At 35.2% G+C, this 13,444-nt stretch overlaps 1 protein-coding gene across 3 annotated transcripts in view; it reads left to right on the top strand.

The window, feature by feature from the left end:
- Window positions 1–13,444, top strand: part of LOC108528882 (bifunctional heparan sulfate N-deacetylase/N-sulfotransferase 3) — a 220,154-nt gene that overhangs the window by 65,179 nt on the left and 141,531 nt on the right. For all 3 annotated transcript variants that reach the window (XM_017870891.1, XM_017870890.1, XM_017870889.1), the window contains exons 3-4: window positions 1,562–1,649; window positions 10,929–11,083. In XM_017870891.1, the coding sequence (XP_017726380.1) occupies window positions 1,562–1,649; window positions 10,929–11,083 (243 nt within the window). The remainder of the gene's footprint in view (window positions 1–1,561; window positions 1,650–10,928; window positions 11,084–13,444) is intronic.

Raw genomic sequence — 13,444 nt, 5'->3', positions numbered from 1 at the left:
TATATATATATATATATATATATAATGTGTGTGTATTATAATTGTCAGCAGTATACATATACAGACACTTGTATATGTATATTATATATCTTATACCTAGGCACATCCTTCCCCACACCAGGGTCCAGCATCTGACCTAGAAGTCCCATTTGTAACTTCATCATGTCCAGTTGGCTGAATTCCCCCTCCCCCATCCAAACCGTCCCCACCTTGTAAGGACCTAACCTGTCCCTGATGACACTGCTGTCAGTTCATTCTTTTGCTCCCATAGTTAGGTGTAGAGATCCACCAAAAGGCCTGTCTTCTATTTCTGAGTGTCATCAGGATGCACATATTACATGGTTCGGTTGTGCACACCAAAAAGCTTGCTCATGTTAAGAGAGTAGTGATACCAAAAGAATTAGATAGCTAAATTTTAAAAACTTACCATTGGCTAGATGAGTCTAAATTTGAACCCAGTAGTTCTCTACCTCTGCTTTTACAATTAGGAAGAATCTCTTGCATTCAGATAAAGCATACAATCATGGGGTAGTCAATGAATAAAAAATTATATATCTGCTTATGCTCCAAAAAAGCTGGGACCATGAACATGATAAGGCAGACCTTCCAGATGTCAGCATTATGATTAAGAAAATAAGATTTAGTTGTGGGTCCAACTGTATTAAGGAAAGGGAGAAAGAAGATAAGGTGTGATAGAGTAAAAGGAGTGCCTAATTTGGATCTATATCCTTAAGCTGGGATCTACCACTAATTTCATCTATGAAAGATCATTTACAAATCTAACAACACTACCTTCTGCCTAGTTGAAGTGAACACTCAACTACTGTGTATGTGTGTGTATGTGTGTGTGAGAAAGAGACAGACAGAGAAGGAGACAGAGAGAAGGAATATAAGAATCAGAATTTGTGACTGAGAAAGGAAAAAGAAGAAAGAAAAGTACATTAAATACTCAGCATGGTAAATATTTTATAGGATATAACAATTAAAACTGTAATTCAAAATAGCTTTACTTATCAGAAGTAGGATATTTTATTAGTCTGTTTTCTAATGAAAGGGCTACTTTACTATGATATCTCATTTTGAATAACAATCATTATCTTTTGGGAATCTCAGATTTGGATTTTGAAAACCAAAGACTTGTTTGAGAAATAATCTGTTTCTTTCAACATACGTTCTGGCATAGCTTCACTAAAAATGAGTGCCCTTCTTTTGACAATTGGTGATCTATGTGCCTGAAGGGTAAATTGGATATATTTTATGTACTAAATACTAGTTCCTTTGATACATACAGAATAAACTTCTCTTTCCATTTAAATTCCTTTTTCCAGCTGACACTTTTTGCTGATTTATTGCAAGCTAAAGGATAAATAGATGTATGTGTTTCATGTAAACTCAAAAGTATCTCGCTAGTTTTAAAGTACTAAAGAAACTATTTTCCATTATTTAATTCTCGCATGTATAAGGAACCGGTTCTATCATCTGAATGCAAAAAGCATATATCTTTTGGAAACTTTTTAATGCCATTCATTACCTGATACATTTTAAAAATTATATATTTCAGGCCCTGCTTGATACTCAGAATCTTTTGCGTGCACAAATCACAAATTTTACATTCAACCTGGGATTTTCAGGGAAATTTTACCATACAGGTAAGAAAAAGGGATTAACTGTTCTCATTAAGACCTCTCTGATCACTCTATTTAAAATTGAACACTTCTCCTGTCCACACCTTCCTACATTCCCTATGTTCCTCCCCAGCATTTTATCATTCAATTCCATTTAACATGTTATTTTTTAATTTTTGTAGAATATTAATGGTTTGAAAGTTTATGGAACTATCTGATGGCCTTTCATTTTTATTGAATTATAATTTACATATATAAAAGTACATAAATAGTAAATGTGATATTCAGTGAATTTTCAAAGTGTACACAGCTGTGTAAACAACAGGCAAAACAAGAAAGAGAACACGTCCAAAATCTCCACTTCTTGTGCCCCTCATAATAACTAGCTTCTCTCAAAGAAAAGTAGGATTCTGACTTCTAATATCATGAATTAGTTTTGCTTGGCTTTGCGAGGTATGTAAAAGGAATCACACAGTAAATATTCATCTGTATCCAGCTCATTTTGTACAATGTTATTTCCGTTTCAGAGATATTATTGTCTATAGGTTATGATTCTTTGCTTTTCCTTGCTGTACAGTATTCCAGTGTTTGAACATACAAAATGTACTTATCTATTCCATTCAGCTGTAGATGGTTGGATGTTTCCAGACTTTGAGTTTTTCTGAATAGAAATATTCATAACTCCCTGTTATGAACATTTTTATACCTGTCCTTTAAAGGATTTGAGTATTCTTTTCTGTTAATCATCAACTAGGAATGGAATTGCTAGTTATGGACACACTTATAATTAGCTTTAGAAGAAAATGCTAGTTTTTCAAAATGGTTGTACCTGTTTATATTCCCAACAGTATGAGTGTTCCTGTTGCTCTGTATGCTTGCCAGTATTTGATATTATTTGTCTTTTTAATTTTAGCTTTTCTGGTGGACATGTAGAGATGTCATATTAGGGTTTTAAAGTACATTTCTCTGAAGAGCAGTGAATGATCTTTCTTCATATTTTGACCAGCTATTTGGATATTTTCTCTTGAGGAATATCTGGGTTTTCTGCTTTTACTTAAAGATTTGTAGAAATTCTTTCCTTGAAATTCTTCTACAGTTCCACGTGTTCCAAGTACTTTATCCTGCTGTCTGGCTGTCTTTTAATTTTCCTTATGGTGCTTTTAATGAACAAAAATACTTAATTTTACTGTCGTTCAATTTATCATTTTTTTCTTTAATGGTCAGCCTTTTCTATCTTATTTAAGAAATCTTTGCATACCACAAGAACATGAATATTGTTTTTCTTTTTGAGACAGGGTCTTGCTCTGTTGCCCAGGGTAGAGTGCAGTGGTGCAAACACAACTCACTGCAGCCTCAATCTCCTAGGCTTAAGAAATCCTCCCACCTCAGCCTTTTGAATAGCTAGGACTACAGGCCCATGCCACCATGACTGCCTGTTTTCTTTGTAGAGAAGAGGTCTTACTATATTGCCTAGACTGGCAATGTATACATCTGTGGTATATCTGGAATTGATTTTTGTATATATATCAGATTGGGTCAATATAGTTTCTTTTTTCATAAAAATATCTAACTGGTTAGCCAGACATGGTGACATGTGCCTGTAGTCCCAACTACTCAGGAGACTGACATGGGAGGATCACTTGAGCTCAGGAGGTCTAGGCTGCAATGAACTATGTTCATGCCACTGCAGTCCAGTCTGAGCAACAGAGCAAGAATCTGTCTCTTTTAAAAAATCTAATTAGTACCCAGTATTGTAAAGACCATCCTTTCCCACTGCTTCATAGTGTCATTATTATCATAAATTATATGGCCATGTAACTGTGGACTCTCATTCTGGATTTCCCTATTAAATGTGAAAAGAAATCACTCTAAATATTGAGAATAATTACAAAGTTTTTTTCACAAATATAATTAAAATGAGTTAAGATATTTTGACTTGCCTCAGGATAGCCGAACACCATTTTGTAATTGAAAGAAATAACCTGTATTTTTAGAAGTTAAAAAAATAGATTATATGTATTGGTATACTCATATAATGGAATGTTCTGCAGTCATTAAAAAGAGATAATTTTAAATGTAAACCATATAGAAAGAGTTCTCAAGAAACACTGAAAAATCAGTGTACAGTACAGTGATTAGAACATGCTCCCATTTGTATAAAAATAAAGGAGAAGATTAAAACTATACAAAAATCAAGGCATAGTACAGTGATTAGAATATGTTCCCATTTATATAAAAATAAAAGAGAAGGTGAAATCAGTACAACTCTATGTATAGAACTCTTACAGCTTAGAAAACTCAGTTACTGAGTAGTTAAGTAACTTGTGCTATGCAAGATTTCTTAAATAAGATAGAAAATGCTGACCATTAAAAAAAATGATAAACTGAACGATGCTAAAATTAAGTATTTTTTATATAAGAGCTAGTAATACAGGTATAGGATATCTGTGAGATAATTCATAATAAACTGGTAGGAAGGGGTAACCATGAGTGTATTAGTCAGTTTTCATGCTGCTAATAAACACATACCTGAGACTGGGTAATTTATAAAGGAAAGAGGTTTAATGGACTCACAGTTCTACATGGCTGGGGAGGCCTCACAATCATGGCAGAAGATGAAGGAAGAGCAAAGGGGTGTCTTACATGGCAGCAGGCAAGAGGGCTTGTGCAGGGTGACTCCCATTTATAAAACCACCAAATCTCGTGAGACTTCTTATTCACTATCATGAGAATAGTATGGGGGAAACTGGCCCCATGATTCAATTATCTCCACCCAGCCCCACCCATGACACACGGGGATTATTACAATTAAAGGTGAGATTTGGGTGGGGACACAGAGCCAAACCATATCAGTGAAGAAGAGAATTTGAGAATCAAACAAGAAAGATGAAGAGTTTTTACTAATTTTTTTCTGAACCTTTTCATTTTATAACATATATGTGTGTTAGAGCTAAATGAATAAACTCATAAGTAATTTTTTTAAAGTGATATAGTATTTAAACAAGTTTATCAGTTTTCTACAATTGCAAATACTTTTCAAACTTTTAATTTGATAATATGAGCAAGACTTACTTTGTATGTATTTGATGAATACCTTCAAGGGTTTAATAAACATATCATGCTGAGAATTTTATCCATATACTAACATCAATATAATCTCCATATGCACATAAACAACATAAATAGTAATTTTATTTTTATGTAGAAGTAATATTGTATTTCTAGAGCAAGTGAATTTCCATTTGTTTCCATGGAAGTTATAGAGCCATGAGACTTGGCTATAGTATTTTCCTGTTGTACTATTGTGTAATGAATACAATATGTATCATCATACAACTACATATAACTTTCACCTATCAATTTGAAAATTGTGTAGGTTTTAAGAATAACTTTAACATAAAAAGCTCTGAAGCTTTTATTCCCCTGAATTTCTTAGATCAATACATAAAATACACTTTTTCTGTGATTATTTTAAATATTGACAACTGGGAACCTCATGATTTATGTTTGACTTTGTTTTACAATTCAGTGAGTTGGTTCTTATTGTAACCTCAAAAATAAAAACATAATTAGACATCTATTTTAAATATTTTCCTTATAGGAAAGTTCTGCTACCTTGGCAATAGATGTGTGAAGTGAGAACTTTCTCTTTATGTGCAGAGGTTTAGTTCATCTTTCTAGCGAAGTTAGACTCATAGCATCACTAACTTTCACGATGGAGAGCCCCAAGAGCTTAAGGAAAGAGAAGACTGCCCATAACCTCTTCCTAAACTTCTGAGTTAGGATATCCTAACTTCAGGATGATTATTTTAGATTCTTTGATACCCATTGAATAAATGAAAATTATCATACGGATAAAAAACCATCAGGGCAAACTTAAGGTGAAATATGTGGTATGTTTAGGGGGAAAGGGAGATAGTAGGAAGAGACATCACAGCAAAACCAGGACAGCCCAGATTTGCTCAAGAAATACAACAAAACACTCCTGACAACTCCATTATTTTTTTGCCCATCATTGAATACTGGGGAACGATGCTAGCCAATTCATGTCATTCCTTCTCATCTCTGCAAGGTTTGTCCTCTTTCTTTACTTGGGCACTTCTCACAGCTCATAATAAGAGTATCCTCTCCCTAAGTCAGAGAAAGTACAACACAGGTGGAAACAGAGGTCAAGGTTTGAAAGGGTCTTGTTATTTGTGTGTAATATGAGAGTTTCCACAAAACTGTAGCCGGGGTTGTCTAAGGCCAGTTAAATCATTTTTTAGAGGGAACAGATATAAAATTTAATATTTGATCTTTCAAAACTTAGATGGGATAAAATGTAATTGAATTATATTTTCTTACTTTCTAAATGAAGAAATTGCTATTCCTTTTTCTATAAAAAAATTCTATCCATTTTACTCAGTCTTGAAGTGAAAAAGAAAAGTGGCACTCTCATAATAGTAATACTTTATGTCAGAAGAGAGCTTTATCTTGTTTGATTTATTTTAATTTTGAAGGTTATGTGCATTTATATAAGAAATAAAGGGATAAAAAATAAAAATCATAGTTTCCTTTTAGTGCTTTGTTAAGCACTTTTCATGTACTTTTCCACTGAATCCTATAAGTTAAAAAATGTGTTAACTTGTTTTCTAGATAAGAACATAGAAACTTAAAGGGGCCCAAGGTCACATAGCTAGTGAAGTGTCAAAAAGTAGTCTTAACCCATCCTTGATTAGGGAAGCTGAATGACAAAAGATTCTCCTTATTTATAGATTTGTTAGTTTTTTATGTTTCCCAAAATCACTGAGATCCAATAGTAACTATACATTCTAATTATATTACAGAAGAAATTAACAACGGGAAGAACAATGTTATACTGAATGAGTAAATGTTGATCTTATTTCTAGACTCCATGTTTGGCCAGTGAATGACAGTTAAGGGCCCTGAATTTGGAGTTGCTTAATCTGAGTTAGAACTCAGGATTTCAGTTCAGGCTCCGTCTCAAATGTCTCAGTGACATGGAGCAAGTTACTTCACCTCTCCAAATATCAATTCCCTTATTTGTAAAATGAAGTTGGCAGCGGCCCTCACCTCATGAGGTTGTTTTGAGAATGAAGTGAAATGATGTTTGTAAAGTACTCAACACAGTGCTTGACATAACAACACAACATAGAGTCTCAGTCAATGATGATTTTAAATATAATATCAGAATAGGAAACACTACAGATAAAATAGTGTAGAGGCCAGTCATTTAAATAAATATATTAAAAAATAAATTATAGTTTGCAATAACTTTATAAGACTTCAGCAGAGTTTTGTGACAAGTTAAGAAATGGCACTTAACACTGCGGAAAAGAGTTTGGAAATTTCTCAAAAAACTTAAAACAGAACTAACATTCAAACCAGCAATCCCATTATTGGATATTATTATATATTCAAAGAAAGCAAATCATTATACCAAAAAGACACATGCACTCACATGATCACTACAGCACTATTCACAGTAGCAAAGACGTGGAATAAACCTAGGTGTCCATGTGTCCATCCAATCCAATGGTGGATTGGCTGAAGAAAATCTGATACATATACTCCATGGAATACTACACCACCATAAAAAAGGAATGAAATCATACCCTTTGCAGCAACATGGATGCAGCTGGAGGCCATTATCCTAAGTGAATCAATGCAAGAGCAGAAAACCAAATACCACATGTTCCCATTTATAAGTGAGAACTAAACAACTGGTACTCATAGTCATAGAGATGGCAACAGTAGACACTGGGGACTAATGGCAGAGAGGGAAGGAGAAGAGTAAAGGTTGAAAAACTAACTGTTGTGTACTATTCTCACTATCTGAGTGACGGGATCTTTCATACCCCCAACCTCAGCATCATGCAATATGCCCAGGTAACAAACCTGCATGTCCCCACTGAATCTAAAATAAAAGTTGAAAATAAAATAAAATAAATATAATCTGCATCTTCCCAGGAAAAGGAAATGACACTTAAAATTGAGGAATTTGACTTCTTGTTCTTCTCTTTTCCTCCAGTTCTAACAAAGGTGGGCAAAGTGGGGAAGCAAAGAGTTGGCAAGAGGCCACGACAGTCCAACCAAATGTAATTAACCCACAGTTAATTACACTTCAACTGCTTTTTAATCAAAAATTTTTTTTTTTTTCCGAGACGGAGTCTCGTTCTGTCACCCAGGCTGGAGGGTAGTGGCGCCATATCGGCTCACTGCAAGCTCCTTCTCCCAGGTTAGTGCCATTCTCCTGCCTCAGCCTCCCCAGTGGCTGGGACTACAGGTGCCCGCCACCACGACTGGCTAATTTTTTTGTTCGTATTTTTAGTAGAGATGGGATTTCACCGTGTTAGCCAGGATGGTCTCGATCTTATGACCTTGTGATCTGCCCACCTCGGCCTCCCAAAGTGTTAGTATTAAAGGCGTGAGCCACCAAGTCCAGCCCATAATTATGAAAGTAATAAGCAAGAGACATTTGTTCTCAATGTAATTCTAATGTAAAACACTCTCAAAGTAGAATCAAAAGAAATCAGATAAGACAAATCTATAAAGAGAAGACATAAAATTGTGCCTAATATGAACTGAGACAAATATGTCAGAAGGCAGATATTATTTGTCTAACTCTTGCATGATTCAAATGTATGAATATTTTAGTCACAGATTTCACCATGATGTTCAGGAAAGGACAACAACTGCCTGAGCTATCTTTTCAAAGAACCCTGAGATCTGCTGCTCTGTTCTGATAAATAATATTTCAGCAGAGTCCAACTAAAAAAACATGAATAAAGGAAAGATAACAGGAAAGTTGTAAGAAAAGATAGGAATTATAGGCAACAAGGAATAGAGCTTAAAAGCGGTGGGAGAGGAGACTTCTCATAAACTAGGGAATCTCAGCTCACTGACATTGCAGGGTATGTGGAAATAAGGAATGAATTGATTTCTGGGAAACTCCAAGAGACTCTGCCTGCTCTCAGTGTGAGAAAATAAAATGGCAACAAATAACTGACACTAATACAGTGTCCTGGAGACTACAAAATGTTAAGCAACAGGGGAATATCTTGGATAGAAGCAGAGATGTTTAAATGCAGGGAAACTAAATGACATCATTCTTATGTCAAGCAAAACATGTATTTAAGATCACCAGTCACACCTACAAAATGCTCCTTTACTAAGTCACCTTATTTATCACCTTAAATTTGGAAGGACTCAAGAACCTGCCATGGTTAGGATCATCAGAGTTTCTAAACCCCTGAATCCATCTTCCTATTTTTCTTGCCTTTCTCTCTATAAAATTTCCCTGAACCATAAGATAACCGCTCAGAAGCTCCAAGAATGCTGGTGACTCATTCATTAATCAGGCCAATGAGTTAATATAATGATTTGGTCAATTCTTGAACATAATGTCACCTCTCCCACATAGCACATGTGAAAACTACCTCCCCCTTTCATGTAGTATTGTAATGAGGAAAAAAAAAAAAACTCAAGGAGACACGCAAGGAAACACAAGAAGAACTGAAGTAGGAAATACAGGAAGAAAAGAAAGGGGCATTATAAGTTACCCAATATTGCCAGAATTATGTAGACATTACCTCCCCCCAAAAATAAAATAGGTACTGCTGTCCATCTTTTTACCTACGTGAATACAGACATTAAAGAGATCATGTGACTTGGCCACACAACTCAAATGTGTTGGAACCTACAAATAAACTAAAGCCTTCCGACTTCAAAGGCTATACTCGTTCTACTATATAATGGTAACATAAGTGTATATGAAGAAGAAAAACTAAAGAAAATAAAACATTAGATTTAAAGATGTAATCTTTGTATGTAGTGGAGAGGAAGTTCCTTCATAGCAGCAGAGTACTTAAGCATATGAAAGTGAAACTGAAGACTGTCCTTGAAGGATTATGCTATTCCACTCACTCTGTAGCACTCAATCTTTGTTTCTCCTGTATACATTTGAATGACCATGAAACCTCATAGTATGCCTTCATCTCCAGTAAAGGTTTTCAATGCCCACCAAATCACAGGACCTGATTCTTTCCCTGCCAATAGACTCTGCCTCCCTTCTCTTGAGAAATTGAATGAACAATGTTAACAGGGACTGGGTTTAGAATGACTGGCAGCAGTCCATTCTCCATCTTTAGCCTGTAGGGCTCTAATAAAACAAATCATATCAGAGCTGCCATTGAAAATATGGGAGGAAATTTTTCTCCACACAGAAAGGACATCATAGGAAGAACCCACCACTCTGGGAGCTTATTGGATTCAATGTTGTGGCGAAAATTCAAGTGTGGCTGCATAATTGTGTAATAACTAGTATTATCTTATGATATTCCAGGACAGTAGTGAGCACCTTATACTGTTCTTATTTTATGCTATAGTAAAGAAGCTATGCCTGGGGAAGTAGAAAAAGGACTCAGCCCCTTCAAATAAGTTAAAAGAACAGTGAAATTTCCCACAGTCAACTGAACTGCAGGCCAAGGAAAATGGGAGGAAATAAAATGAGTTCAAGTATGAAACCTCCGAAAAACAACAACAGGGCTGACCCTTAAGCCAATAGGAGTTTCGTGATGGAAAATCTTCTTCCAACAACTTGAGAGAAAGGACAAGCATATGGAACATGAGTACCACCAAGGAGCAGCTTGGATTGTTTTGATAGTGGTGACCATGATTTCACCACTTCGCAACTTCTGTCCATCACTTTCACCCTTTCTTCTTGTGTATCCTTCAGTTTTCTCTAATTTTCCCAATAACAATTTCCACATTTCCTTCTTTTCTCTTTCTTATACATCAGTTTTTACCAAATACTAAGTAGCTTCTTCCCAGACCTAAGGAGGAACCTGAATAAAAGAATTACTTTGTTGTATATGCAGCCCATGTCACAATGACCTACTACTTCTGAGGCTGTGACACACATTCCTTACTCCTATTTCCTCAATTACATTTCCTACTTATCCCCCATTCTCTCCAGACTACCAATTGCACAAAAATGCTGAAAGTTAAGAGTTCTAATATCCTTGGGAATGGTTATATATTTTCATCTTGCAGTGATTTCAAATCCATGTCTCATATTTAATAACGTTTAAGAGTTTTACATGGTCTCTGATTATTTTCTGACTAACAGATTTTCCTTTGATACATTTGGGTTTAAAGCCTTACACATAAAACAGAATAAATGATGTCTTCTAAATACATATATGAGAATAGATTAGATAGATAGGTTGATTGATTGATTGATTGATTGATCATAGATCTGCGTAACTGGAATTAATTGGATAATCTTTTTCCCCCCTAAAGGAACTGAAGAGGAAGATGAAGGGGATGACTGTCTGTTGGGGTCTGTGGATGAGTTCTGGTGGTTTCCTCACATGTGGAGCCATATGCAGCCCCACCTCTTCCATAACGAGTCATCTTTGGTGGAGCAGATGATTCTCAACAAAAAATTTGCTTTAGTAAGTAATTCACTTTGACTGTTGCATTGAAGTAGTGTACACTGATTGGAGAAATGAAAAGGTTATTATACTGAGGCATAGCGGCGCTTTTAAGTAACTTTTTCATGTGATCATTTAGAAGATTTTGGTATTGCCACCTTTCAGTATGTGGCTCTTGAGTTTGTATTGAGTGCTCACCACTATACTTACTGTTTTGAAGGATCTAATTTAAGAGGGACTTCACAAGATACAAAATTTATTATGACGTTATGGTTAGAGCTCCTAAGACATGGCTCCTGTCCAGAAGGAGTTTCCTGCTGCACTGGGAAGGCAGGAATATGCACGTTAAACAATTCCCCAACAAAATAAAATACTTTTTCATTATCTAATGCCAAACCTTACAGACAGAAAACCCACAGTTCAAAGAAGTAAGTTTCACTGGGAGTAGCCCAAGATGGGTTCTTCTGGAAATGAGATTTTAGATACATCCTGAAATAAGAATAATTCTTGGGTATCAGGATGAACTGGCATGAAATGAGGCTGAGAGAAAAGAGCAGGCAGGAGACCATAATGACTGCATGAGGTAATAAAGACTCAATCTAAACAGTTAAAAGCATTGCAAACATATATGTTGTACGGATGGAACATTTGCTTAGCTGAAGCAAGGTGCACCATGTAATACTGAAGGGTTTATATTCAGGACAGGGAAATTTATAGTAAAAGTTTAAATAAGCACATTATGAAGAAAAATGTGCTTGTGATCAGAGAGAGTACCGAGGTACACTTACATGGAATGGTTTTCTACACCAGTTGCTAGAGCTAAGAAATTTTAGTTGGTTCTCACAGTACCTTACTCAAACATATACAAGACAAGGTTAGAATTTATACACTATATATTTTTTTTTCTTGAGGATATACAAGACCAAATACTTTATGGTGGCATCAGGAGCCCATATTTGTCTTTTAGCTTCAATCTACTCCACCAAATAAACAAATAGCTTCAGGTGCACCTTTGCCACATATTGATATTTTGTCAAGAAAGCAAGAATAGTGCTCCTCCATGCTGATATTGTGAAAATGTTTTGATGGCATATGAAAACTCCTGTGAGAAGGAGAGTCATCTTTTTTCCTAAAAAATATAAACGGAAATAATAAACAGCATGTAAAATTGGTAAAACAGTGCCAGAATTTGTATTAGAAAGTCCTGAAACTCACATCTCAATAGAGCAAACATTAATTCTATCATTTCCAGAAATCTACATTGCTGATACTGGCAATGTTCATCAGTAATAAATTATGTGGAGAAAAAATTACTTTGTGGTTTATTTCTAAATCTGTTGAGAAAAAGAGAAAGGGATTTGTGAGAGAAGAAAATACGTAAATACAGTAAAGTAAAGCACCAGTAAAAGATAAGATACTGAGAAGTGAGAAGTGAAATTGTTGCTGTTGTTGTTTTGATAGCTTTCCAAAAATAATGTACCAAAGCAGTTTTGATAAAAGACATGTCATTCACTGTTTTATCTGTTGAAACTAGAATAGTATCTAGAATAATAGGTGTTCTATTATTACTTGAAAGAATCAATGAATGCCAATATTATGTTTATGTTTAAAACATTTGCAGATGTTTGGAAGTACATATTCTAAGAATATACTTAATACATATGCTAGAAAAGGCATGCACAGGAGTTATATGCATTTTTTAGAATTCTCAACTAAAAAGCATCATGAATAAAAGAATAATTCAAAAACAATATCTGGTCATTCTTAACCACCTAAGTGTCAAGGAAAGCAGATTTCTTAGAAGAGTCATTCCTAACTACATGTTGGCAATTCACATTATTGTTTTTGAAGCAGTAGAGAGTAGTTGTAATAGATCTTCAGAAATAAGACCAAATATATTATTTAGTGTTTAATCAAATCCAGGAAAAGTGGATTTCATTTTGTTGTGAGAGGATAGATATGAAAAAAGACTGAATCCAGAACCAGTCCTTCTCCAGCCATAACAACATGAAAGAGCATATACATATATATAAAGCATTTGGGAACAGCAATTAGCATGTAACACTCAATAGATGGCAGCTGTTGTTTTTATCATTATATCTAATATCATAAAATTGCCTTTTTTTATTATTATACTTTAAGTTCTAGGGTACATGTGCATAATGTGCAGGTTTGTTACATATGTATACTTGTGCCATGTTGGTGTGCTGCACCCATCAACTCGTCAGCACCCATCAACTCGTCATTTACATCAGGTATAACTCCCAATGCAATCCCTCCCCCCTCTCCCCTCCCCCTTCCCCATGATAGGCCCCGGTGTGTGATGTTCCTGTGCCCGAGTCCAAGTGATCTCATTGTTCAGTTTCCAACTATGAGTGAGAA

Source organism: Rhinopithecus bieti, unplaced genomic scaffold, assembly GCF_001698545.2.
Source record: "Rhinopithecus bieti isolate Rb0 unplaced genomic scaffold, ASM169854v2 scaffold_5846, whole genome shotgun sequence".
Taxonomy (NCBI): domain Eukaryota; kingdom Metazoa; phylum Chordata; class Mammalia; order Primates; family Cercopithecidae; genus Rhinopithecus; species Rhinopithecus bieti.
The sequence above is the reverse complement of the archived record's forward strand: the minus strand, read 5'-3'. Positions and strand labels throughout refer to the sequence as shown.